This window comes from Sinocyclocheilus grahami, unplaced genomic scaffold (assembly GCF_001515645.1).
Source record: "Sinocyclocheilus grahami isolate Dianchi unplaced genomic scaffold, SAMN03320097.WGS_v1.1 scaffold777.1, whole genome shotgun sequence".
In the NCBI taxonomy this organism is placed as follows: Eukaryota; Metazoa; Chordata; class Actinopteri; order Cypriniformes; family Cyprinidae; genus Sinocyclocheilus; species Sinocyclocheilus grahami.
In genome coordinates this window covers 263,446-289,798 of record NW_015505956.1, presented here as the reverse complement: position 1 = coordinate 289,798, position 26,353 = coordinate 263,446, and the positions used below count along the sequence as shown (strand labels likewise).

Genomic DNA, 26,353 nt, shown 5'->3' with positions numbered 1-26,353 from the left:
CTCAGCTATGTGTATACATTATGTACAAAACTAAAGTAATAACTAATTGTTACTAACCCGTGTTTTGGCATCAATCTGAGCCCCTCTGTCCAACAGCAGATTAACCATATTTGTGTTTCCCCTCTTAGACGCAACATGTAGTGGCGTGATCCCATTCTGTACAGACAAAAGAAACATTTTTATATAAAAAAGCAGTGTGCTGTCTTTAGAAATTACTTGAGTTGACAATCCTCTTTATAATTGATGGATTTATTTTAATCTAATGTAGAATCGTGAGCTTTGTCTAAAATGTTTACAACTTGGATTGCACATAATTTCCAATAAAAAAGGTTTTAAATCTGTAATCATTTCCATAACTATATAATTTTAGATAGCTGTTAATTTTGGTCTCAACTCTCATCAGATTCATAAATGCAAAAATAATTTTCAATGACCATTTTAAGTTTTAAATTCTTAGTTTGTGTATTGTATCTTATAGTGGTATTATGAAGCAGTTTTAATATTAAATGTACAAGTGCTTAAGGAAGTCAAGCTCATGTACATGCATGTAAAAGCTGTAAACACTCACCCTTGCAGTGAAGTTCACAGCAGCCCCTCGATTGAGGAGCAGTGTTGCGACATTCCCATTTCCATAATGAGCAGCGATATGCAGGGGTGTGAATCCACTCTACAAAAATAATTAAAAAAGGGGACGGGACACAAGAAAAATAAATAAATAAAAACATAAGATATAAGCCAACATTCCTAGCATGCTTTAGAGCCAAGCTGTCAATAAATACATATCTGAAAACAGCTAACCTCGCCTATACAACCATGTCAACTTACAATTAAAAAGTGGTTTCAGATCTGCAATTAGTGGCATCTTCAACTCCAGCCAAAAACTGCAACCCTGACTTTATCTTGTTCTAATAGACTACATTAGCATGCAGCAGTCACATGTAGTATCACATACAAGTATAAAATGGACAATTATGGAAACGGATTGAGCTCATTGTTGCCTCAAAGGCAGCTTGGGTCCCATGTGAAGAAGTCTGAAAAGAAACCTTAAACTTGAAGTTTGACAACTAATACATACATAAACATACACAAATAAACTTCAGGAGAGGTCAAACTCTAGACAGAGGCATGCAAACAAACAAACAAACATACAACAACAACAACAACAACAAAAAAACGAAAATTTACAAATAAATAAGATTAAAATAACAAGCAGTTGTTAACAGAACATGACAAAAGACACATTTCAGATGACGTACAGTTTTCGTATAACAGAAACAAGGGGAACATAATCAAAGAATAACACCAAAGAAAACATAAAGGTATCAAAAAACAAAAATGCAGTATGCAGATAATATCAGTAATATAATCATGTCTGGACTATAAGAAGGTAAAGATTGTAGAGGAGAGTTTGAATATGTGAAATTCTTGCCTTACCTTCCCATTCTGAAAGTCACGGTCCGATTTAATGTGAAAACATCATTTACAAAAGTGTGAAGAATATATTGACTGTGTGAAACACGTTCAAAGCTGGTGCAAAATCAAATATGTGATGCAGCATGCGGTGCAGTGGATAATTAAAACTTAATAAAAACTTTGCAAATGGCAAATCGCCTGTGAAGATTAAAGAGATCTGAAAGTGCATTATTTCAAAGTACATAATTACTGTATATAGACCACTAACTACAAAACCTTGATTTTAAACATACGTTTAAAATATTTAACATGTATAATATTGCATTGTGCTGTTAGCATTCAAACATCCAGCTGTGTATCACATAATCATTCATCGATAATATCAATAAAATGCATAATCATATCAAAACATCATAACTGATAACGCTAAAACAACAACAGTTTAATAATTTATTTGCCACCTGCAAACTTTCAAACATGATTTCTGTAGGATGTATGGATGTTGAAAAAGAATGATTAATCTTAGCACAGGCTATATTATATTATAGTAATATATTATAGATAGCTTAATGCAATCACACTAATGCATGCTGGGAGTAGAGCAACTTTTGTTAAAAGGCAAATTCATGCCACTGAGGTCTATTTGACCTTTAGGTAAGAGTAATGAAATAAATGGCCCTTTTAATAAAGCCATGTGACTGGCTTCCCTATTGGCTTGTATATATTTCAGTAAAGGCAGCAAGCAAAGCCAATATAGGACAGTGTTGTGCACTTGTCTGAATATTTTTATTAATTCTACTTGAAACTAATGAATTTAAAAAGACTGATAATTCTTTTTTTTCTACATAACTTTAAGACAATTGATATGAATTATATACACACAGTACTTTTGCATTAACAGCTGTTATGTCAGTGCCCTTGCATCTTAAAACTGACTGTAGGTAAAGGCTGAAATATTAATTCCTGATGAGGAGGATTATAGATGTTAGGAGGATAGACACTGTCTGGATTATTGACTTTCAGCCTGTCTCAAATTAAACGACAGCAGCATTCACGGCACTGGATATAACTTAAAAACATTCTCATTCAATACATTTTATAAATAAAACTGAAATTTCTGACGTGACATATGCAAAGGGTGGATGATGCTGTGAATGAGACTAACCAGATATGCAAGGTTCAAAAGAACTAAAAATGCTGAGTTAACAAACAGAAAATATCAATTCTGCATGCCAAAAAGAGGATCAGAAATGGACGTAATAAATCAATAGTTTTTTATTTGCCAAAAAAAAAAAAGAGTAACTACATAAATATCTCTACCTCAGTTGTCCTATTGACCATCATCTGTTGCAGCAAAACAGGGAAGGAAATAGGCTTGTTATATTTCAATCAAACACATTTGAGGTTGATAGCGTCTGCATGCACATTTTGCCAGAGAAGCATGAGGTCTTCATTTTTCTCTGAGGGACCATATCAATTATCCAGCCTGCCACTAAAAACACATTCTTAAAGGTATACTAACTCACAGGAGATGACAAATGGTAAGAGGTTACTTGACCACTCAAATCATATTATTTACATAAAACATCCTATAACCACTTTCAGTTGCAAAATAAATTAACCCTTGAAATACATACTCTTGTGAATACAATAGTTTTATGGTGGTCTTGGCACAGGAACCAGCTTTTGTGTGATGCTGCATCTATGTTAATAGCTGTCAAAAGACAGGACTACTAGAAAATCATAAACAAAATCACACATTTAACTTCCTTATGATTAAATATGAAATACTTTGATGTTCTATATTTACAGGAATCTATAATGAATTGTAAATTAGACTAGACTAAAACTAGCTCAAAACTGTGCCTCAAAAGTTGACAACAGTAATACATAAATATTAACATTTAATCTGGCATTTAAGCCAACAAATGACTAAAATTATTTTTACATGAATCACTTAACAACTATTTTGTTTCGAAAACTGAAACTAAAATTAAACTAGAACATTTTTCATCATCAAAAACATTCTGAATGCTGCATGTTTTTCTTTGAACTAAAATTAAAACACCACTTATAGTACAAATCATTGGCCATTTTTAAAGAAAAATAAATACCTCTATTAGCACCCCCCCTCCCCCCAAAAAAGAAAACATTCAGTCTCAAACACAAACACACCGCACACAACAGACATGCATGGACACTTTCATGCAAATGTAGTGAAAAGATGTGCATCTGTGCACATTCATTTTGCAAGTGCATGCTGTTTCTGCATATTTACAGTCAGTTATGGTATACACTAAGAAGTGAATGTTTTTACAACTGATAAAATAGAGTAATGGGTAAGTAGATAAAACAGTGAAACCCGGAGAGTGTCGGGATGGAAACACATGATGCAGGCACATTTATACTGTAGAGAGAAACAAAGAAATGCAGAGAGACAAACACAGACAAAAGATTTCATCTGGCACAATAATGGAAGACACTAAAAGCATCCTGAAACTAAATAAACAGTTTTACAAGAACAGTGTGACAAGATGCTGAATCTTTAACAGTCTGTTAGTAGCTACATGCAGAGTAGGGGTGGGAATCATAATGTGCGAAATTAATTAGATGATTTGTTTCAATTGGTGCTAACAATGTACTTAAACAAAAACTACTACTTTTCAACATTTTTTTCCAGAGTGTTTAATTAAAATACCAGTTATTATGACAAAACTGTTCTGAATGTGTAACTACCAACTCAATCAACGAGTAAGTCATTAGTCTGATTCAGACTGCAACTGTAGTCACATGCAAAGCATGCAAAATTACAGACCCCACAACCCCCATCCAATCACGCAGCTTTTAAGTTTGTGTATTTATTTAATTATTTTTCAATTCAGCTGAGAGATTGATCAAATTGCACAGGTCAGAGATCACAAAAAAAAAAACTATTTTTTTGCAAAAAAAAAAAAAAGGCGTATCTTGCTAAAAATGTGCAGCAGAATCCTGACAGTTCTGTTCAAAAGGAAGTCAACCGAGGAAATACCTTTAATTAAAAAAATTGCTGGACATTCGGAAGTACACACCACCTGATATTTCACCGGTTTTCGACTATTCGGATGTTTTGCTGGACATTGTTGTCGGGGGAGCTGCGGCGCTGATCAAGCGCTTCAGGAAGCGCAGACGGAGGAAGCGAGCCAGCGTGCTCGTGAGGCTCAGACAGCGCAGATTCAGAACGCCGTTGCCTAGCATCCATCTGGCGAACCTCCACTCTCTACCCAACAAAACGGACAAACTTCTTCTGCTCTCCCGGACAAATAAGGATTTTTCAAACTCTGCTGCTCTGTGTTTCACGGAAACCTGGCTGAAAGACGCCATTCCGGACAGCGCGTTGAGTCTCCTGGGCTTTCAGCTGTTCAGTGCAGACCGCGACGCAGAATCAACAGGGAAATCACGCGGCGGCGGGACATGCTTTTACATCAATGAGAGGTGGTGTACAGATGTAACTGTGTTAAAGAAGATGTGCTGTTCAGATCTAGAAGTGCTCTTCATTAACTGCAAGCCGTTCTATTCGCCGCGGGAGTTTTGCATGTCAGACCAGGGACTTATGTGAGGATCCTGATCGTGGACTTCAGCTCGGCCTTTAACACAAACCTCCTCCTGCCCAAACTCACTCTTTGAACTGTTGCCATCTGGTCGACGCTACAGAGCACTGAGCACCAGAACGGCCAGACACAGGAACAGTTTCTTCCCTCAGGCAATTCATCTCATGATCACTTAACAATAACTGTGGAACACACACTATTTATACACTCATACACTTATTTATCTAACACTCATACTCAGTCTACACCTCAAATTTGCACATAATATACAGTACCTGTACATACAAAAACTGTCTATTGTAATATACCTGCACGTACAATTGTCGATTTATATATTTTTATTCCTTATTTACTTGTTCTATTTTTTTATATTTTATTTTCTGTGTTTTTTGTTCTGTCACTGTCATTCTGTTACACTGTGGAAGCTTCTGTCACGAAAACAAATTCCTCGTATGTGTAAACACACCTGGCAATAAAGCTCATTCTGATTCTGATGTGTTGATACATGTAAGCTAGTTGTCTTTGTATTATTTGAGAGTACCCAGTCTATATCTAAAATAATATTCAATTTAGACCGCAAGCACAAGTCTGCTAAAACGTGAAGAAGTATGAAGATGTATAAGAACCATTACCAGAACCAATCTTGGGTCTCAACCCTAATGCAGAGATTGGTAAATCCCATCAAGGCCACACATACTGTTATACATTATTCATCATTCAAATAAAACTTTTTTTAAATTCTGAAGCCAAATTTCAGTTTAGATTTCAATATATATTTCCTCCTTCCATCCTTGAACATACTACCCTCAGCTCTATGTTCCGCCCATATTTACCTTAGACTGAACATCGGCATTGTGGTCATTTTGGAGCAGCAGGGCAGCAGATTTGGTGTCATCCTTGCGGGCTGCAATGTGCAAGGCAGGCAGACGTACTTTGCCCTTTGTGTCGTTCTCTAGAAGGATGGACACCACCTGATTATGGCCTTGTTGCAGTGCAATAGGAAGTGGTGTGAAGCCATCCTGCAAAAAGAAAAAAGAAAATATATATTTAAAATAATGCATTTAACCTTACATTATGCCAATAATCCTGACACCACAGTATTTGGATGCTACCTCTGTATACTTTAAGGTTAATGTTAGGGTGTAGTTTGGGGTTAGTATTTGTTACAGCATATAGGCAATCAGAACTGTGATTGACATCAGCAAAGTAATCTTTAGGATCAGCTGCGGGGCTTTTTATCAATTAAAATGATTTTTTCTTATTTTATTTTTTATTGAGCAGCAAATCAACATATTAAAATGATTTCTGGAGAATCGTATGGCACTGAAGACTGTGGAAATTCTGCTAATAGCTGCTGAAAATTCAATATTGCCATCACAAGAAAACATGACATTTTAAAATATATTCAAATAGAAAAGTGCATTCAAATAGAACACATTTTACATCAGAAAAAAAAAATCACAATAATACTGTTTTAATGTATTTTTAATCAAATAAATTTAGCCTTTGTGAAAACATAAAAAATCTTCCAAAATTTTGACAGCCGGTGTAAGTGAATGCAAATGGTTTTAGCTAATTAGAAAGAACATCTGGTTGCAATTGTAATAATAATCACATTAAGCTAAAGTTTGTCATTCTATACAGTTTTAGAAGCACTTGAACTTTTTACCTCTGTTGCAGTACTCTGGTTTCCACCATTCTCCAAAAGATACCGCACTACATCTAAATGGTTTTCTTGAGAAGCCATGTACAGAGGAGTGAATCCATTCTAGAAGAGCAGAGATTTTAAGTGTTTTTATTTATCCCCCCCTTTTACTTGGAAAACTTTTGCAGGCATAAATGTCAAACTTGTTCCTACCAGAGATTGGGCATTAATGTCTGCTCCCCTCTTGACCAGGATATTTACAGCCTCTCCTTGTCCTGCTAGTGAAGCGATATGGAGAGCTGTATTTCCTTTCTGTGAGCCAAACAAACACATTCATCATTTATTCAGTTTCTCTTAAAATCGCTTGGCACAAATGATATCAGGGATGTGCCCAAAGCCGAATACCTTATTCAGAAAGGCATGGATAATGAATTAAAAATAAATAAAAAAATAAAATAAATAAATGAATAAATAAATTATTTATGTGACAAATTCTAATTATTTACTTTGTGACAAATTCTAATAAATGACTGAACAAAAATGTTTTTTAAATACATTCACTCCTTGTTCTTGCTGGACAACAAATATGATATTTTAGATAAGCTCCTGAATTTGCATGAAATATTGAGTGTGCAATGTTATTAGCCCAACATTAGTGCAACCCAATCAGCCATGTTGCCATTTCTGTATGTGTGCTTCTATCAGAAATCAAGTGTAACGTCAACTAAAATACTGTACAATACAAATTTTTCCTATTATTTGATTTGTCTTTTAAAATATTTATTATTATTTATATTATTTAAATATTTAAAACCTTCCAAGAGAGACATATGATACAATGCTTCTCTGTCCATTTAATTAGCACTGGTGCAGTGTGGCGCTTGTCTGGTGTGTCCGGCTTAACAAAGTGCAGTAAACTCTCTCAGTTACAAAGTAGTATTGATTACAATAATAAATTAAAATAATATGATAATAACAAATACCAATTTGCAACATTAAGAAGCATAATGAACTGTTTTTGCACAGCTAAAATAACTGCAAGCGGCTGACAGCCAATGTTTTGCACATTCATGTTTAAAATGGCTGTGTCCACTCTTACATGCTGTCAATATATAAAAATTAAGAACTGAATAATTTCTACGGGTTTAGTCTTTGCATCTGTCTGTTTCAGATTTGAATCAGGTCTCCTCTGATGGAGTAGAATTGGCCAGGTGGTGGTGTCACAAAAAAACAAGGGTCCTAGAAATGCATTTAAGGGTCTTGAATTCTAGGATCACTGCGGTCTTGAAACTGCAGCCTTTAGTATTGCAAGACCTTATTATTTAACACTGGGTGTGCTGTAACAGCTTGAGGCTCTATCCTGGATCTGTCAAAAATCCAGTGTTCCACATCCATTTGTCCTTCATGTCAGAGGTAGCGTGAGCATGTGAGGTATGTCAGCAATAGAATGGGCCATTCAGTGTAGACAGTATCACTGATTATAAGGGGTTCTATTGGTTTTTGCAGTTTTTGACCAATAGGTGTGAAATCTTTTTAATTAGCACAGTTCCTTTGGAAAATAGACAAACAGACTGTACTAAAGAACTAACCCTGTATTTAGTGTCCAAATACATCCCCTGTATCTTCTGTTAACTACCCATCCATTTTGGAATCAAAGGAAAATGCTTTAGAAACAAACATACATACATGCATGCATGCATACATAAACACATACATACATAAATAGATGAATGTTCTTTTGACAATTGATTAACCCTTCAAAATAGTGATGAAAATGACTTGAGGTCAAAATGATCTGTCCATTTTTGTCCTCAATTCTTATGAGGTCAAAAAATCTGTCCACCATTCATTTAACACTTTAAAGTAGTCCACCCTTTTTTTTTTTTTTTTTTTTTTTTTTTTTACAAATATGCAGCACAATGTATTTAAAACAAAACACAAAAAGCAATTAAACTTTGAAGATATTGAAGCACACTTTAGGAGTGTGGAAGCTTCTACACAAAATTCCATAAATGATGTATTCCAAAACAGTTCACAAGGCTTTTTCATGTGCACACGTGTTGTAGCCTGGAGGAGCTTTAGTGGTCCTGCCTTTCAGCTCTTGTCATATTGACTGAAGAACTATTGCAGTCTGTCAGAGTAGGATAGCACCACCTCAAAATGACTATATTACAACGATAAAGTTGTTGTTTTAATACATCTGTACATACTTGTTGTGTATAAACATGAATTTAAGCAGTAGCATAGCCTGAAATCACAGCATGAATGTCAAGGGGACCTGACAGCCTGAAATAAGAACTGACATTCAAATGTTAATGTTGATATAGCATGATTTCCCCCATTCATTTTGTGTGTTTACAGGTGTTGGGTTGGTGATTAAAAGGTTGGGAAGTGTTGTTAATTATCAAGACTATTTTAAGCTGTCAGGAAAAAGATCAACTGTGCATGGGAGCAGGTTTGATCAGCAAATACACAAAGCCATTCATAAAAATTTCTCTCACAGACTGCCAGTGCTGCAGAGCTAGAAATAATTCGTATTTCAAGCAGCTTCACATGCTTAACAGAAAAGTGATCTACAGAGTTGCTAACATACTTTTCAAAGCACAGCATAAAGTTACACCATTATTTATTTGTAAACTTGTGTTGTAGCTTCCAGCCAGTCTCTGTAAACCTTAACACAAGTACCATTCATATTTTTCTTGAGAAACTCTACCTTGGTTGCAGAATCAACTGAAGACCCTCTGTCCAGCAGCTCCTGGACCAGCTCTATGTGTCCTTCCTTTGCTGCCAAGTGCAAAGCGTTGAGGCCATTCTATGGAGGTCATAGACAGAAATTAGTACTTCATTCTCAACCAAAAGCAAACATAAAAGGGAAGCATAATAAAAAAGATGTACAGGGGAAAGAAGACTTAAGTACCTCCTCATCCATTCCTAAGGTATGTTTTCTGTCTTTAAGAATACAAACTCAATATATGCGCATATTAAAGCAAGTTAAATGTGGCAAGACTTGTTGAATGTCAGGTTTATCCTATTAAATGAAATTTGCAGCAATTGCAGTCTCAAAAAAGCAATGTGCAGTCTAAAAAAAGTATTTTATAAAGAGGTATTAATAAAATAAGGAGTGTCACAAGCTAGCAGACGACTACTGCAGGCTATCTTAAAAGACAATCTTAAAATTATACTGACATGTGGGATCTCTTTGGCAGCCAATCACTGACACAACCTTTGATAATGCAGTGAAGTAACTAGAAATCTAACTGTCTACACCTTGCTTTCCACAACCTGATTTGGAAAGCACAGTAAGCTTTTGTTATGTCATTATTTATAGAAACACTACCTGTCAAAAGTGTGGACATGTCTTGTTCTTTTTTTATTATCATTTTCCATATTTTATATTAATAGAAAAGCAATCAAAGCAAGAAAATAACAAAGTATTGGAATTATGCGATGAATATCTAGTGATATAACGTGCATAACAGTTATAATAGTTTATAGAATAAAAAAAAAAATACATTCAACATATGCTCCTCTCAATCATATATCAATATATATCATATATCACATAATGAGTACTTCTTGAATATACTAGAAGACTGTCTTATCCAGTATAATTTGCTGAACATGTCTACATAAGAAATAAATATAAATGTAAAATTACTGCTTGTCAAAAGCCCAAGTTTGGGCTGTTATTGTACATTTTAATGGGAACATGCTAGATTAAACAGACCTGTCTGATTTAATTTCATTTAAAGGGACTTTATGTTGAATTCAAAACCCCTTGTTATTAGCGACTGGTGGCCGTTGAGTGAGTTGCAGCCAGCAAATTATTTGCTCATGGTCAATATTACCTTGACAACACTGCCTGTGCATGCAGCATTCAGCACTCCATTAGTTGTTGCAAATAAATATTTATTATTATTATTATTATTATTGTTCTTTTCTTTAAATGCTGTCTAAATGTGTCTTACTTATTATTAAAAATTTTCAAACTAAACTTGCTCACATTACTGCTTAACTAATATTTCTATCGCTGACGAAAAATATCCTTCATGTCAAATTCTTTTGATTTTATTTATTTAATTTTTTTGACGGTTTATAGCTCATTCAAGCAGTTTAACTACTTTGGTGGGGTCAAGCTCAATCTGACAGACCCTTCTGTAGACAATCTCAGATCAGCAACAACACCACGCACATCTACTATGCTACATGAAATAAACAGCATGCTAGCCAAAGGAGAAAAAAAAACAAAATGCATTCAGTACTGCAGACTGAATGGTCATGTGCCTGCTGTTACCCTCATGGCAAAAATTTATCAAAGGAATTTGGATTCATCAAATGGTTTAATAAGTGCATGGAGCAATGGTTACTAAATATATTGGCATATATAATCTAAATGGTTTGACTAATTTAAATTATTTTGATAACTTTTTGTCATCAGTGTCTGTAGATGCTACATGCAAAATGTCTTATGAATCAGTCAAGTGGAGATCGAAAAATAAGTTTTTGCCAACTCAAAATGGCCGATGGATTACAATGTGTTGTACTAATGTTGTCTACTAGAGGGAACCACAGGATAATAAATCAATTGAGATTTATATTGAGCGATGAAGGATGTAATACTAATGTTGTCCAAAAGAAGGAGGCACAAGACAAATTATTTTAGTAGTTTAAAATCTGTGTAAATGGTTGAAAAAGACTAACTTTGCATAACATGCATTATAGTTTCATAGTTAATGTGCCTACTTACCACACTAGGCACACACTGTTGCCATAGCAGAGCTGTTAACAAGCGAACATGCTTTGCATGAGGTACAGTAGGCACTTGATAATAGAGCACCTAAAATAGCAACAAACTCTCTGGGTGCATGATGAAGCACCAAGAAATCAATGGCAATCAGTGGCATGAAATAGTCAAAATTTGGTCTTTCAAAATACTAAACTCAGCAAAAACAAACAAACAAAAAAAAACTGGGTGCTGTATTTTAAAAGCTAATTTTGTAGCTAATTTTCTCGAGACTTCAGTGGCAGTCCGAGACACTTCTGTCTTGCATGAGGAGATTGTTGTCCTATTGGCGAAGGATGCAATCGAGCCTGTCCCTCCAGTTGAGATGAGGAAGGGGTTTTACAGACCTTACTTCATCGTACCCAAGAAAAGCAGAGGCCTTCGACCAATTTTGGATCTGCGAGTCTTGAATCGGGCCCTTTACAAGCTCCCGTTCAGGATGTTGATGCAGAAACGCATTATCAAATGCGTTCAAGCCCAGGATTGGTTTGCAGCGATTGATGCGTACTTTCAAGCCTTGATCCTTCCTCCTGGCAGCAACAATCACAGCCATTATGGGTTAAGACATGTTTTTGGGGGGTGGTGAATAATGATGCAAATACCAGTACATTCACTCCCCCCACCTACAATCCCTGCCGGTACGAAACTCAAACCCACAACCTTTGGGTTACGAGTCCGACTCGCTAACCATTAGGCCACGACTTCCCCAAAACAATTTATGTACATTGTGCAAAATGTGCAGCGAGGAGCCAATGCAAAAGCTTACAGTCTGGGATGTGAGAATATAGCAGCCGGAGTTGTGAGTGTTAATGTAACCCGTGTGAAACAACGCAAAGCCAGTAAGGAGAGGTGCGAAACAGGAGGAAATGAAATCCAGTAGTTACAGAGCTGTGTACTAACAACATTAAGCATGCCTGGACTTATCTGTCGCGTTTACATTCCCAGACTCGACTGGAGAAAAACTACTCTGCCATCATGCGTTCAGTCAAAGTTTTTGGCAGAAATGGCTGTGTACGACGTTGGTGATTATAATGAACAGTAAGGCTAATGATGGTTCACCCGCAGGTTGATGGAAAAATGTAACAACGTGATTATTCAGATGCCGAATGGATGTTTTAGCTTCACAGGCCTACAATTTTAATGCAGCTTTAACTTCTAAGTGCAGCTGAGTAAACGGTTGCCTTTGTCAATCAGAGTTGAGTCCTCTAACAGGGACGAGAGATTTTAATTAGATTTCAGGAGCGGAGGTGATAAACTGATCGATGATAACGGTACCTGTGGGCTTATCTAAGTGTGTTAGACGCAAACTTCTGTCACTCTGGTAGAAACTGCCATTTTACGCAGATCTGAAATATACCGTTTTACATGTCATGGATTTATTGTGGATGGCTCATCAGTATGAAAACTTCTTCAGTGATTGCCAGCTGCAGCTTTATCAGCACCTTAGAGGATGTGAATCATCACAATGAAGCATCAGCTTTGTACTTGAGAAATGGATTTTTGCATTCCCGCAGAAGTGTGACTGTATTTGTATGTGCGTGTCAAAGTGTGATATCCATGTGATATACAGTTGCAAATCAATTTCATTCCATTTCCATCTATCTCTTTTCCGCTAAAGAAAGGTGGTCATACAGGTTTGGAATGACATGAGGGTGAGTAAATGATGACAGAACTTTCAGTTTTGAGTAAATTATCCCTTTCAGACTAAAATATTAATTATATATTCTTCACCTAAAAAAGTGCAATCTCAGAATCAGAATCACGTTTATTGCCAAGTACTGTATGTATACATGAATGAGGAATTTGTCTTGGTAAATTGTAGCTTAACAAAGACAATAGAAAAACAAGAATAAATAATAGAACAATGAGACAAACCATTTTAAAATAAGACAAATAAAAGCTATACAATAAGAGCAGAAAAAAATCAGGAGGATAAAAATATAAAATACAAAATGAACATTAACTCATACATTTGTGTAAAATATGTAAAGTGGGGGAATGCAAATGTTCACAGTTGAAACTTAAATTGTACATTTCTGAACATTGTGCAAACTGTGCAGCGAGGAGCCAGTGCAAAAGCTTACAGTCTGGGATGTGAGAATATAGCAGCCGGAGTTGTGAGTGTTAATGTAACCCGTGTGAAACAACGCGTGTGTGTGTGTGTGTGTGTGTGTGTGTGTGTATGGTGTTTATTTTTTTATTTATTTATTTTTATGTGAAGTGTAATGTCCATGGGCGTGAGCAAGAAGCCCTGATGGGACATGGCTATTGTTGATAAGGACAGTTGCAGATGGAAAGAAACGTGAGGTCCAGGTCCTGATGGACCGCAGTCTTCTGCCAGATGGGAGTGCTTCAAAATGTTTGTCCATGGTGAGAAGTGTCAGCCATGATCTTAACCGCCCGCTTCAGGGTCCTGGAAGTGTACAGGTCCTGAAGAGATGGGAGGTTGCATCCGATTACCTTCTCAGCAGAGCAGATGAAACATTGCAGTCGGCCTTTGTCTCTGGCAGTAGCAGCAGCATACCAGATGTTGATGGAAGTGGTGAGAATGGACTCAATGATGGAAGTGTAGAAGTGAACCATCATTGTTTTTGGCAGGTTAAAGTTCTTCAGCTGCCTCAGGAAGTACATCCTCTGCTGTGCTTTTTTAATTAGAGAGCTGATGTTGAACTCCCACTTGAGGTCCTGGGTGATGATTGTGGCCAGAAAGTGGACAGAGTCCACAGTTTCTACCGAGGAGTTACACAGGATAATGGGGGCAGGTGGGGCTGGGTTCTTCTTGAAGTCAATCACCATCTTCACTGTTTATACAGCATTGAGATCCAGCTTGTGCTGATTGCACCAGGTCACCAGATGGTCAATCTCCCACCTATAGGCAAACTCATCTCCATCAGAGTGTCAGTGTCAGTGTCATCCGCAAACTTCAGTAGTTTGACAGACTTGTGACTGGAGGTGCAGCTGTTGGTGTACAGGGAGAAGAGGAGAGGAGAAAGAACACAGCCTTGAGGGGAGCCAGTACAGAAACATGTTTTCCCATTCTCACATGCTGCTTCCTGTTAGACAGGAAGTCTATGATCCACCTACAGGTAGAATCTGGCACATTCAGCTGGCAGAGCTTGTTCTGTAGCAGAGCCAGTATGATTGTATTGAACGCAGAGCTGAAGTCCACAAACAGGATCCTGGCGTAGGTTCCTGAGGAGTACAGGTGCTGAAGGATAAAGTGGAGGGCCATGTTAACTGCATCATCTACAGACCTGTTAGCTCTGTAGGCAAACTGCAGGGGGTCCAGGAGAGGGTCTGTGATGGATTTGAGGTGGGACAACACAAGGCGATCTAATGACTTCATTACTACAGATGTCAGGGCGACAGGTCTGTAGTCATTTAGACCTGTGATCCTGAGTGTTTTGGGGACAGGGATGATGGTGGAGGTCTTGAGGCAGGCTGGCACATGGCATATCTCCAAAGAGGTCTTAATGATAGCTGTAAACACTGGTGACAGCTGGTCAGCACAGTACTTCAGGGTGGATGGACAAACAGAGTCTGGTCCGGCTGCTTTCCGAGGGTTCTGTCTCTTGAAGACTCTGTTAACATCTCTCTCCTGGATGGAGAGAGACGTTCCTGTAATGGGGCTGGAGGGGGAGGGAGCCGTTGAGGTGTGGAGCTGTAAAGAGGCCTCAGCTCCTGCTGTGGTGAAGCTGATGAGCTGATGTTCAAGCTCAAGCTGAAGGCTGGTGTCACGGGGGATGGTATCAGGACTGTCTCATTGTCTTTCAAAGCAACAGTAAAACTCATTCAGGTTGTTGGCCAGTCGTTGGTCGTTAGCCGAGTGGGGGGCTTTAGGTTTACAATTTATGATCTGTCTGAGTCCTTTCCAGACAGAAGTGGAGTCATTAGCTGAGAATTGCTGTTGTAGTTTCTCAGAGTACAGTTGTTTAGCTTCTCTCACCGCCTTGCTAAACTTGTACTTTGACTCTTTAAACCTGATTTTATCCCCACTTTTAAATGCAGCATCCTTCTCTAGCCATAGCTGTCTGAGTCTGGCTGTGATCCAGAGTTTGTCATTGTTGTAACTCACCCTGGTGCGTGATGGAACACAGCTATCTTCACAGAAGCTTATGTACGATGTCACAGCCTCTGTATACTCATCCAGGTTGTTGGTGTCATTCCTGAATACATCCCAGTCAGTACAGTCCAAGCATGCCTGAAGATTCCCCACAGCTTCTCTTGTCCACTGCTTTGATATCCTCACAACAGGTTTGGAAAGCTTTCATTTCTGCCTGTATGCAGGAATCAGATGGACTTATAAAGTCTAGCCTAATTATTTTGAGGCTGATGAAGTGATAATTGTTAAAGTAATGTTTTGCATGTAATATTTCAGACTCGTTGAGCTTTGTGTCTTCATTGTGCCCGTGCCGGGAGTTAACGACACAGAAGCCTTCTTGTGTGAGGAGGAGGCGATTTTCTCAGCTTCTTCAGAAGTTCATAATTCCATCATGTTATCTTTTTTTTTTTTTACTAAGAGTAAAACATTTTTGTAGATGTTGAAAGCCAGAGGCATAGAAGAGCATCATTCTTTTGAGAGAATTTTTGAGTTATTTTTAGAAAATAAATGTCTTGAATTGTCTCCTGCCTGTTTACATCCCATTTTGATGCAACAACAGCATGATTACGTGTTCATATTTTATGTAAACCACTGATGTCTGTGTTTTTCATTGCAGAACTTGAGAAAACTTGGTCTTCCTTTCTTAAAGGAATAGTTCACACAAAAAAATTGTTTACTTGCCCTCATGTCATTCCAAACCTTTGAGACTTTTGTCTATCTTTAGAACACAAATGAAGATACTTTTAATTTTCTCTCATAATGTTTTGTTAATCCATTGAAAGTCTAGATAATCAGTATTTTCAAGCTTAAAAAATACAGAGTTATTGTAGAAGTAATCCATGCCAACATTTATATTTGAATAAATCTTAAATTATATCATAGCGAACATGTCCGTTCAGCAGAAAATGTTGGTCTCCCAGACTTGCAATAGAGGACAAAAATTAAGAGAATATTAAATATATTTATTTGTGTTCTAAAAATTAGCAGAGTTTGTATGGGGTTGGAACAACATGGGGGAGAATAAATTATGACCATTTTAATTGTTTGGTGAACTAACCCTTTAAAGAGCAGCCCTCAACGTACATGAAAATGTGTGAGGTATTTGAATGTTATGTCTGTTTTAATGTTTCAGTAAAGAAGTAGCTTTCTGAAAGCAATATATTTATTTAATCAATATTACATGCACTCACACTAGTGCTGCCATTGTAGCATTCTAGTGTGCTGTGGTAGACAGAGACATTAAACAACCACACAAAGTGGTTGAAATTCTAAAACAGACCATTTACCTATCCTTACAGATGTGGATGCACCTCTATCTGAAAATGGATAGATTTTAATTAAATGTTTTCTTTTCAAACATATAACAAAGCTTGTTGCGTCAAAACAACCCAGCGCTGGGTTTGTCCCTTTTTGACCCAGCGCTGGTTTGCCAAAATAACCCAAATTGGGTTGTTTTTAACCCAGCAGTTTTTAGAGTGTAATGTCGTCACGACATAACTCGTAGTGACCGACAGATAGGGAACTCATTTAATGCACCCTGCCTAGGCCCAGACCTGTACATCATCTTACATTTCATGCAGTTGCTGACAAACAAACATGATGATGACTAACTCCATGATGTAGCCTATTAGAATGCAAGACATAATTGCAAAAAATTCCCCTTATGAGTTTTTGTCTTGTATTTCATATCATAGGATAAAATTTAGAAATATCACACAAGCAAGAGTGCTGTTTTTACTAGAGCCCGACGATATGGGTTTTTGGGGGCCGGTACCGATACCGATTAGGGAGTAAAAAAGGCGATAGATAATTGATATATCGGCCGATATTCTTTGTGTATATTATAGTACAGTACCAGTCAAAAGTTTGGACACTTTCCCATTCGTGCATCCAAACTTTTGACTTGTACAATATATAGAATACAGCATAATAATATAATAAACATAATATATATATATATATACATACACACATTTTTTTGCAATGATCACTCAAATGTGGTGATCAAACACTAATAATGACGTGACAAAGATATGTAATGGAGGCAGGGCATTTAACAATAAACTTTATTATCCAAAATAAGTCTGACATCAGTGCACTGAACAGTAAAGTTGAAGTTTGTTTGTTGTTTGTTGTTGTGACATATACCTCTGTAAATTTAAATTCACATCTCGCACACTTTAATACCCTTTGAATGTAACGTGTTTGTTCCCTTGGAACTGGAATCATGGTGGAATATCATGTGAAGTCCACTTCTCAGGGCACTTACGGTCGAATAAGACAAAGCTTGAACGCTGCTGCCTGAACAAGAGACCTCCTTACTGAAGTGAAAGTGTTGGCTGGTTTCACTATCTCGTGAATGTGTCGGCGGATCTCCACCAAATTCGGGGGATCCCTTCAGCTCCAAGAGCCCTCTCAAACGCCACCCTCCGTGTCCGAATTTAACCGCCCGTAACATGAGGGCTATCGACGCGGGGGTGGTCTCATTCGAAAGGGGGCCTCGAGATGTACACTCGATTCCACTTTCGAGAGGGTTCCTCGAGCTGAAGGGATCACCCGAATTTGGTGTGGATCCGCTGCGCCGTTACGGAGATATGGCCGTTCAAAGTTTCAATGGTATTCCATACACTTAAGCTTTAAAGCATTTCATCCAGGTCGCCAGTAGCAAACAATGGAGTGCGCTCTGTTGGACAAACTACGTAATTACACCATTTACAAACATTTTATCTGCGTTTTATGTTCTGTAAAAACAATGTCATATCAGTGGCATATCGGCAGCATATTCGCTGATACCAATATATCTGCGACAGGCTAATATCGGCAGACAAAATCGGCAAAATGATATATCGGTCGGGCTCTAGTTTTTACCCAAATATCTGCACGACTGCAAATGTAATATTGTTTTTAGAAAACAGTTCACTAAACAAATTTATATTGTGTTTTAGACTTGTCTGTATTATGTTTTTACTCCTTTCCAAGCAACACACAGCTGTGTTTTGTTACGGAATGAATCTACATTTTTGAACAAATCGAGTGAGCAAATGATTCAGTGACCCATTCTTTAAGACAGTCAATTGCTGTGTTCTTGAATAAATTAGCTGTTTTAACTAATTGGTTGAATGAATGACTGATGCTGCATTCCATTCTGAAGGGCTCATCCCTTCGAATGGTTTGCCCTTCAGAGTAAGAGCTTCGAAAGGAATGAAGGGTGTAGGGGACAAAAAAATTGTTCCTTAGAACACATTTCTGCGTCATCTTGCAGAGTCAGTTAAAGAGGTGCCGTTGTCATACAATTAAACTTGCACAAACAATCATGGAAGCCAAGTGTCCATAAGTTGTTCCCTTCAAAATCTTTCATTCCAATGTGCCCTTTGAAGTTGCCAGTTTTACCAGAATTCTAAAGCACCCCTTTAGAACCCCCAACAAACCCATTCAGGATCTGAACCTGTTCCACATTTTGTTAGAAATTCCAGTAGGAAAGCTATACACATATTTGACATAATAAAACAGTCCAACACTCCAGCATGATCCTACGCAGACGCTACAACAAATATTTTATTGAGTATCTACTGGTGCTTTTCCACTGCATGGTACACTTTGCGTTTCCATTACAGTTTAGTACCGCTTTAGACTGGGTGGGATTATAGACATGTCGTTATAGTTGCACCACCTCTATTTGCCGCTAACTCCTGAAAAAATTTTTCATTCCGTGTCGTCCCATCAAGTTCTCGCTGGATCCGCTCCTCGGCTATCAATGAGAGGAATGTCTGCACTTCCTCAACAGACCACGAAACAGTCATTATTTTGTTGTTTAAAAAAAGGTGTGCTCATTTTGAAACTGTTCAAAAAAAGTTGCATTCGATCCTCACTGTCTGGGATGATTTAATCTAGCGGGTCTAGTGTCATGTGTCGCAAGTTCAGTGACGCAGGTAGTGACGATTCTCTCCATTAAATAAGTGATCAGCAGGGTTTACACGTCACATTTTGGTAACGGTACGGCTCGCATGGAACCTCAGCCGAGGTGGTACTGAAAAAAGTACCAGGTACCAGGTACTGTACACAGTGGAAAACCCCCCAAAAGTGAGCCGTACCGTGCTGTACCATGCAGTGGAAAAGCCCCATATAAGAAAGGGACACCAACCTGATTACAAGAGCTGATGTCTACTCCGCCCTTCATATACTCCAGAACCTTGTCAATATTTCCTGCTCTTGCTGCTCGAAGGAAACTGGTGTTGCTGTCCGACTAGAAAAAATAGGAAAATTACATCATTAGTACAGGTTAACATATTTTTGTTTACATTTATTAATTTAACAGATGCTATTATTCAAAACAACTTACAAATTTGGAATACAACAAGTGATTCATCTTAAGGAGACAATAACACAAGTGCTTAGCAATACGTGCTTAGAAGTTCCAAATATCTTACAGGATGGTACAAGCCAGAACAGGGAGGGATATAAGAAATAGTGAAAGCATTTTTTAAATTCAGCAGGATACAGTTCCCTTTCAGTCAGTCACTTTCGATGTCACGGCGGTGACCGACGAATTGGTCTTCTAATTGGTTTACACTTGAATCTACTTCAAGTGTAAACTAAACAAGCCAATGCATACTGGCATGCGATGATTGCATCCATCTGCCGCTGATCGCAGCAAGAGTATAAATAGGCAGCAGATGCACTGCATATTAGCTTTTTGCTTCAGAGCCGAACGATATCATCGTTTTGCTCCTGCCAAGCTTTGAGTGAACAGACAAGTTCAGCATGCTCTCTGGGAGCTTCTTGTGTTGGCCGAATGGTGCTACAGTCGTTTTTCCCATGTCAAGTGGGTTGCACACATCAGACTGCACTACCCCCTGTTTGTGTTGCAGGCGGCCATTTCCCCTGTGCGCTTCAGCACGCTAAAAGAGCCTTTTTTCCCTAAAAGTGCATTCACAGGTGGGCACGTCTTTTTAAAGACGATGTTGTGTCTGTGCCAACCCAACGCTGCATCTTCGTAAAGACGACGTTGTGTCTTGGTATAGATGCCGTTTCACCTGTGTGTTTCTGGATGTGGTCGTTACCAGGTGGTGGATGATGGTCATGATTGCTGCCTCACGTGCCTGGGCATTAAGCACGCTGAGGTTGTGTTCGTGGATGAGTCATGCTCTCATCGGGGAAGATGACCATCTCGGCGTTTTGGGCCAGGCTCTATTACCTCAAAAGGGGTGGAGTTCCGGTGCCTCTGTCTCGATCTAATTCTCTTCTTGGCAGAAGTCAAGGTAAGTGTTGGAACCAGGTAAGTGTTGCACCGCACACTCAGACCCCGCTTCGGTCGGCCCACAAGCTGCCCCACTGCGGGTATGACGGTGGTTCCGCTGGTCCCACTTGTATGGTATCTGGAAGCTTGGCTAGCGCTGCCCAGCCCATCTTGCTGGCTCCTTTGGACCATCAGACTCGGCTGTGCGATTCAGTTCGCCCGGCGTCCCCCCAAGTTCAGGGGCATCCACTTCACATCAGTGAAGGCAGCCGATGCCCCTGTCTTGCGTGTGGAGATCGCAGTCCTGCTGGCGAAGGACGCGATAGAGCCGGTCCCTCCAGCCGATATGAAGACGGGGTTTTACAGCCCCTACTTCATTGTACCCAATAAAGGCAGTGGGTTATGACCAATCTTGGACCTGCGTGTCTTGAACCGGGGCCTTCACAGGCTACAGTTCAAGATTTTAATGCAGAAACTCATCTTTGGTTGCATCCATCCCCGAGATTGGTTTGCAGCGATTGGTTTGGAAGCGTACTTTCATGTCTCAATCCTGGACAGGACACGGAGGTTCTAGGTGACCTACGCCATGAGGTAGTGGGCGCCATCACTTCGGCGCGAGCACCGTCTACGAGACACGCTTATGCCTTGAAGTGCAACCTGTTCATCGAGTGGTGTTCCTCTCATCGAGAGGACTTCTTAAGATTTCTGATTAGAGTCGTGCTCTCCTTCTTGCAGCAAGGGTTGGAACATAGGCTGTCTCCCTCCACCCTTAAAGTTTACGTCGCTGCTATTTCTGCTAACTACGACCCCGTGGAGGGGAGAACGGTAGGGAAGCAAGACCTGGTCATCAGGTTCCTTAGGGGGGCGAGAAGGTTGAACCCTCCTGACCTCCCTCTATACCTTCTTGGGACCTGTTTCTGGTGCTCGATGCACTACAGCGGGTCCAATTTGAGCCTTTGCAGTCAGTTGAGCTAAAGTTTCTTTCAATGACTGGTTACATTGGCTTCCATCAAGAGGGTAGGGGACCTACACGCAATTGCTGTCAACAAATCGTGCCTAGAGTTTGGGCTGGCTGACTCCCAGGTAACCCTGAGGCTCTGGCCCAGCTATGTGCTCAAGGTTCCTACTACTCCCTTCAGAGATCAGGTAGTGAACCTGCAAGAGCTGCCCCCGGAGGAGGCAGACCCAGCCCTAGCTTTGCTTAGTCCCGTTGTGCTTTAAGATTGTACGTGGACCGGACGCAAAGCTTCAGGACCTCAGAAAAGCTCTTTGTTTGTTACGGAGGCCAGCAGAAGGGGAATGCCATCTCCAAGCAGAGGATGGCCCACTGGATAGTGAATGCCATCACCCTAGCTTATCAAGCACAGGGTGTGCCTTGCCAGCTGGTTTCAGGTTGTGAGCTCACTCTACTAGAAGTGCTGCTTCCTCCTGGGCGCTGGCTCGTGGCGCCTCGCTTACAAGCATTTGTAGAGCTGCGGGCTGGGTGGCCCCCAACACGTTCACTAGGTTCTATAGCCTTCGTGTTGAACCGGTATTCTCGTGTGTTCTCACCTCAAACGGGTAGAAGAACTGAGAGGCCTCGGTTTACAGCTGACACAGCTTGCTAAAACCACTCCAGAGAATATGTACTGTAGACCCTGTCAAGTTCCTCCATCCCCTCGGCAGCCAGACGTGGCAGAACGTCCAGTGCCAGGCCCTCACTCAATGAATCCTTGAGAACCAGTAGGTGGTTGGATTCTATATGTAGAGATCTAAGGGGATCACATATGTGTAACGTCTACGGTATAGCCTCAGAGCCCGTGTTTCCCCCGGCAGACTTTCTGCCATTTCCCAAGAGAGTTGTAATCACCTCTAAATCTTCCATATGGACCTAAAAGGTTTCCATATGTGTAGGTGCTTCCGAAATCTCCTTCGAGAAGGATGGGGCATCCGCAATGTTTCTGTTCCAAGTGGAACGGGTACATTTTCCCAGTGTTATCCAATCTCACTGAGTGGGTAGTGCAACGGCAATAGTGACTGGTATTCTTGTTTTGCAAGCCCTGGCCTACTCAAAAAAAGGGGCACAGGAGGCTCGTACAGGACACTGGAAGGGGCAGCATTCGTGGCGGTTTGGTAGGGATTCCCAATTCCTCAGTCATCGACATGACATCGAAAGTGACTGACTGAAAGGGAACGTCTTGGCTACGTATTGTAACCATCCTTCCCTGAAGGAGGGAACGGAGACGTCACGTCCCGTCGCCACAGCTGCTGTACCACCGCTGAGCATCCAGGTCACCGGCTCGGCTCCTCAGCAAAAACCTAATATGCGGTGCATCTGTTGCCTATTTATACTCGCGCTGCGATCAGCAGAAGCTGGATGCAATCATCGCATGCCAATGTGCATTGGCTCGTTTAGTTTACACTCAAAGCAGATTGGTCTCTCTGGCGAGATTCCCAATTCATTGGTCACAGACGTGACGTCCCCATTTCCTCCTAAGGGAACGAGGTTTACAATACGTACCTGAGACGTTAAGTGCTCACAAAAAAATATTAGTTTTCAGCTTTTTCTTGAATATTGTCAACATTTTAAATAGTTTATCTCTGAATCACTATAGTCTGTAGTATAACGTCCTGAACATTACATCACTGAAAGTAAATAAATGTGGATGTATGTAAAGGTGGATTTTGGAGTATTCTATTCCATAGAAATGTCCATCATGAACAACATACTTAATATAAACAGTTAAAAAAATGGGCTGAAATGCCCAAGGCTAGAAGTCTAGAGGTTAATGCAAGTATAGATTTGTAAGGAGCTAAAAAAGCACCATTGCAGTGCACCATTAATACCTCAGCAGAAAGACTGCAGGCACTCAAATTTGCAATAAACAGCAAATGTTTAGTGATGAACTGCACAGCACCTTTAGTGAGCTGAGTATATAGATGTAAACCCAATGCAGAGCTTCTGAGAGAAAATTAATTTAGTGAGTGTGTTTATGTGCAAAAAAGTTTACAAAAGTACATTGTGCATATTTTTTAATACAACTCACAAAAAAGATCACACCAGGAAACATAGTAATTGTAAATAGTAAATTCGTGGCTAAAAGAATGGTGCTTGACCATATAATCAATGTAGCTTGCAGCCCCCTCAGTTGGTGAAAATAATTTGCTCTGACAACCATGAGACTATGTTGGTAGGATTGTATTTACAAGGCATTTTGAATGTGCTGTAAAACTTGGACATTTCCAGGGACAGCTCCAGTCAGGAACAGGACACAGTATGTCTGACCACCTATAAGCACGCTCAAACAAATGCAAACAAAGGCTGTTTTGATAGACAGGGGGCTGATCTCTGTGATCTCTATATAGAGAAGGCATCTTAGGATAACACTCTGGAGAGTTAGGTCTGTGCTCAGAGAGATTTTGCTTTATGAGAAATGTAACTGCTCTAGTAACGCTAATTTTAAGTAATGCTACCTCTCAGGTGGGTGTGCAAGCTTACTATGTTCAACCAAACAATTAAGTTGATAAACATTGTGATAAAAGAGTCCATGAAATTAAAACTGTTGATTTTGTGTGCGTGTGTGTGTTTTAGTTCATGTATGTGAACTACTATCTGTATTATGTGTGTAAATTAATCTTTCTCTTCCAAGAAAATAATACCAAAAATCTTGATGATCTTGTTCAGGAGGGTGTACTCAACTAGATATAAGTCATTTGGGACATGTCATATAATGTGCAGACTCCTCATGGTACAATGTAAACTACTATTAGACATTTCATAAACTAATGCCATCATTTGAAAATCAATGTTTGTATGTTCTGAATCATTTAATAAATTATAAAAAATAAAACGTTAAATACCTGTCAAAATAACTTGCAACTAAAACTTTGCCAGCCTAACCATCATAAAAGCCAACAAACATAAGTCAACAGATCACTAGTTGGCTAGTTAAGCATAAAACATTCATTCAGAGAGTGCTTTTTTGCTTGAATCAATACACTGTGTGAAGGATTTATGAATAATTCAGTATCCCATGACAAGTAAATCTAGAAACATTCTCATCCCATCCCAGTAACCAAGTAGACCGGCAGTTCTGCCCTTCTCTGAAACCAAACAACAAATGCTCTTGTCTGTCAAGAATAATAATTAATTAAAAATAATTTCCCCACATTAGAAGCTACATTCACTGCAAAAAAGATTTTACAGTTTACATTAGCATGATCCAGCTAGTGTACCACTATGGCTGTACTGGTCTCAAGCAAATCTTAACTGGTAAAACTAGGTAACTAGCCACATGCATTTGTATACATACACATCGTATACATTTTAAAATCTTATTAGTTACTTATAAAGCCCTGAATGGTTTAGCTCCTCAGTACTTGAGCGAGCTCTTATTGCATTATAGTCCTTCGCGTCTGCTGTGATCTCAAAACTCTGGCCATTTGATAATACCAAGAATATCAAAATTAACTGCGGGCAGCAGATCCTTTTCCTATTTATAGCCCAAACTCTGGAACAGTCTTCCTAAAGTTATTTGGGTGGCAGACACACTCTGTCATTTTAAATCTAGTTTAAAGACCCATCTCTTTAACCTGGCTTACACATAACACACTATCACATTTTTATAATTCAAATCCTTTAAAGGACTGTTAGGCTGCATTAATTAGGTCAACCGGAACAGGGAACACTTCCCATAACATCCGATGTACTTGCTACATTGTAAGAAGAATGACGTCTATGCTAATATGAGTCTGTTTCATTCTTATTAACTGAAAAATTTAGTGTTTACTATTGTCCTCTTGCATTATCAACATTTTTTTTGTTGTTTAATGCTGTAAAGCTGCTTTGACACAATCTGTATTGTAAAAAGCGCTATATAATTAACGGTGACTTGACTTGACTTGACCAGCCTGATCTGTCTGGTGACACAAGTGAACGGAATAGTTTCATAGTTACAAAACCTATTGATCCAGAAATAACCCTGTTGGGCCACTGCCTGTTCATCTGAACCACACTCAGTAAGACTTCAGCCATATTCGCACGGGATTAGGATTAATGGTGACCTCCAGTCATTTGTAATAATTGCGGAGGTTGTCTGTGATCTTAATCCCGTGCGAATCGGCCATGTCTGTAATTTGTAAAGTAAAAATTCCCCCACAAATTACCTACCATATTTCGCCCGAACACTGAGGTCCTGTGATAATATTAGTCCTGTGCGAATCGGCATCTCTGTAATTTGGCTAGCATTTAAATATGTGCGCCTTTTTATCCATCTTTCGCGAAGAATGGAGCTGCGTTGGAGTGTTTGATAGTATTTTGCGGCTGTCATAGCCTATCGCTACACCATACAATTTGCAGAAAGAGAAAGCTGAAAATGTTTTGAAATTAATGTGTTAAAAATTAATCAAGCACAAAGTCTAAGACACTATTTTAACCTGGTGAAATGTAAATCACACAGGGCATGAAACTATATTAGTTTATTTTTTTAATCCATCTAACCGGACCATAGAATGGGACTCTCAAAGCCTTGACATCGTATCCGGGAGATAAGTCAGTAAATTCGAGTAAAATCACAGGCTTCGCTTATCCCGTGCGAATGCACCACAC

At 39.1% G+C, this 26,353-nt stretch overlaps 1 protein-coding gene across 1 annotated transcript in view; it reads right to left on the bottom strand.

Moving 5' to 3' along the window:
• The window catches only part of LOC107561528 (ankyrin-2-like), a 168,761-nt gene that overhangs the window by 71,140 nt on the left and 71,268 nt on the right, over window positions 1-26,353 (bottom strand). The window contains 9 exon segments of the mRNA XM_016245991.1: window positions 58-156; window positions 569-667; window positions 1,435-1,443; window positions 2,734-2,757; window positions 5,834-6,019; window positions 6,670-6,768; window positions 6,859-6,957; window positions 9,359-9,457; window positions 19,672-19,773. Coding sequence (XP_016101477.1) covers window positions 58-156; window positions 569-667; window positions 1,435-1,443; window positions 2,734-2,757; window positions 5,834-6,019; window positions 6,670-6,768; window positions 6,859-6,957; window positions 9,359-9,457; window positions 19,672-19,773 — 816 coding nt within the window.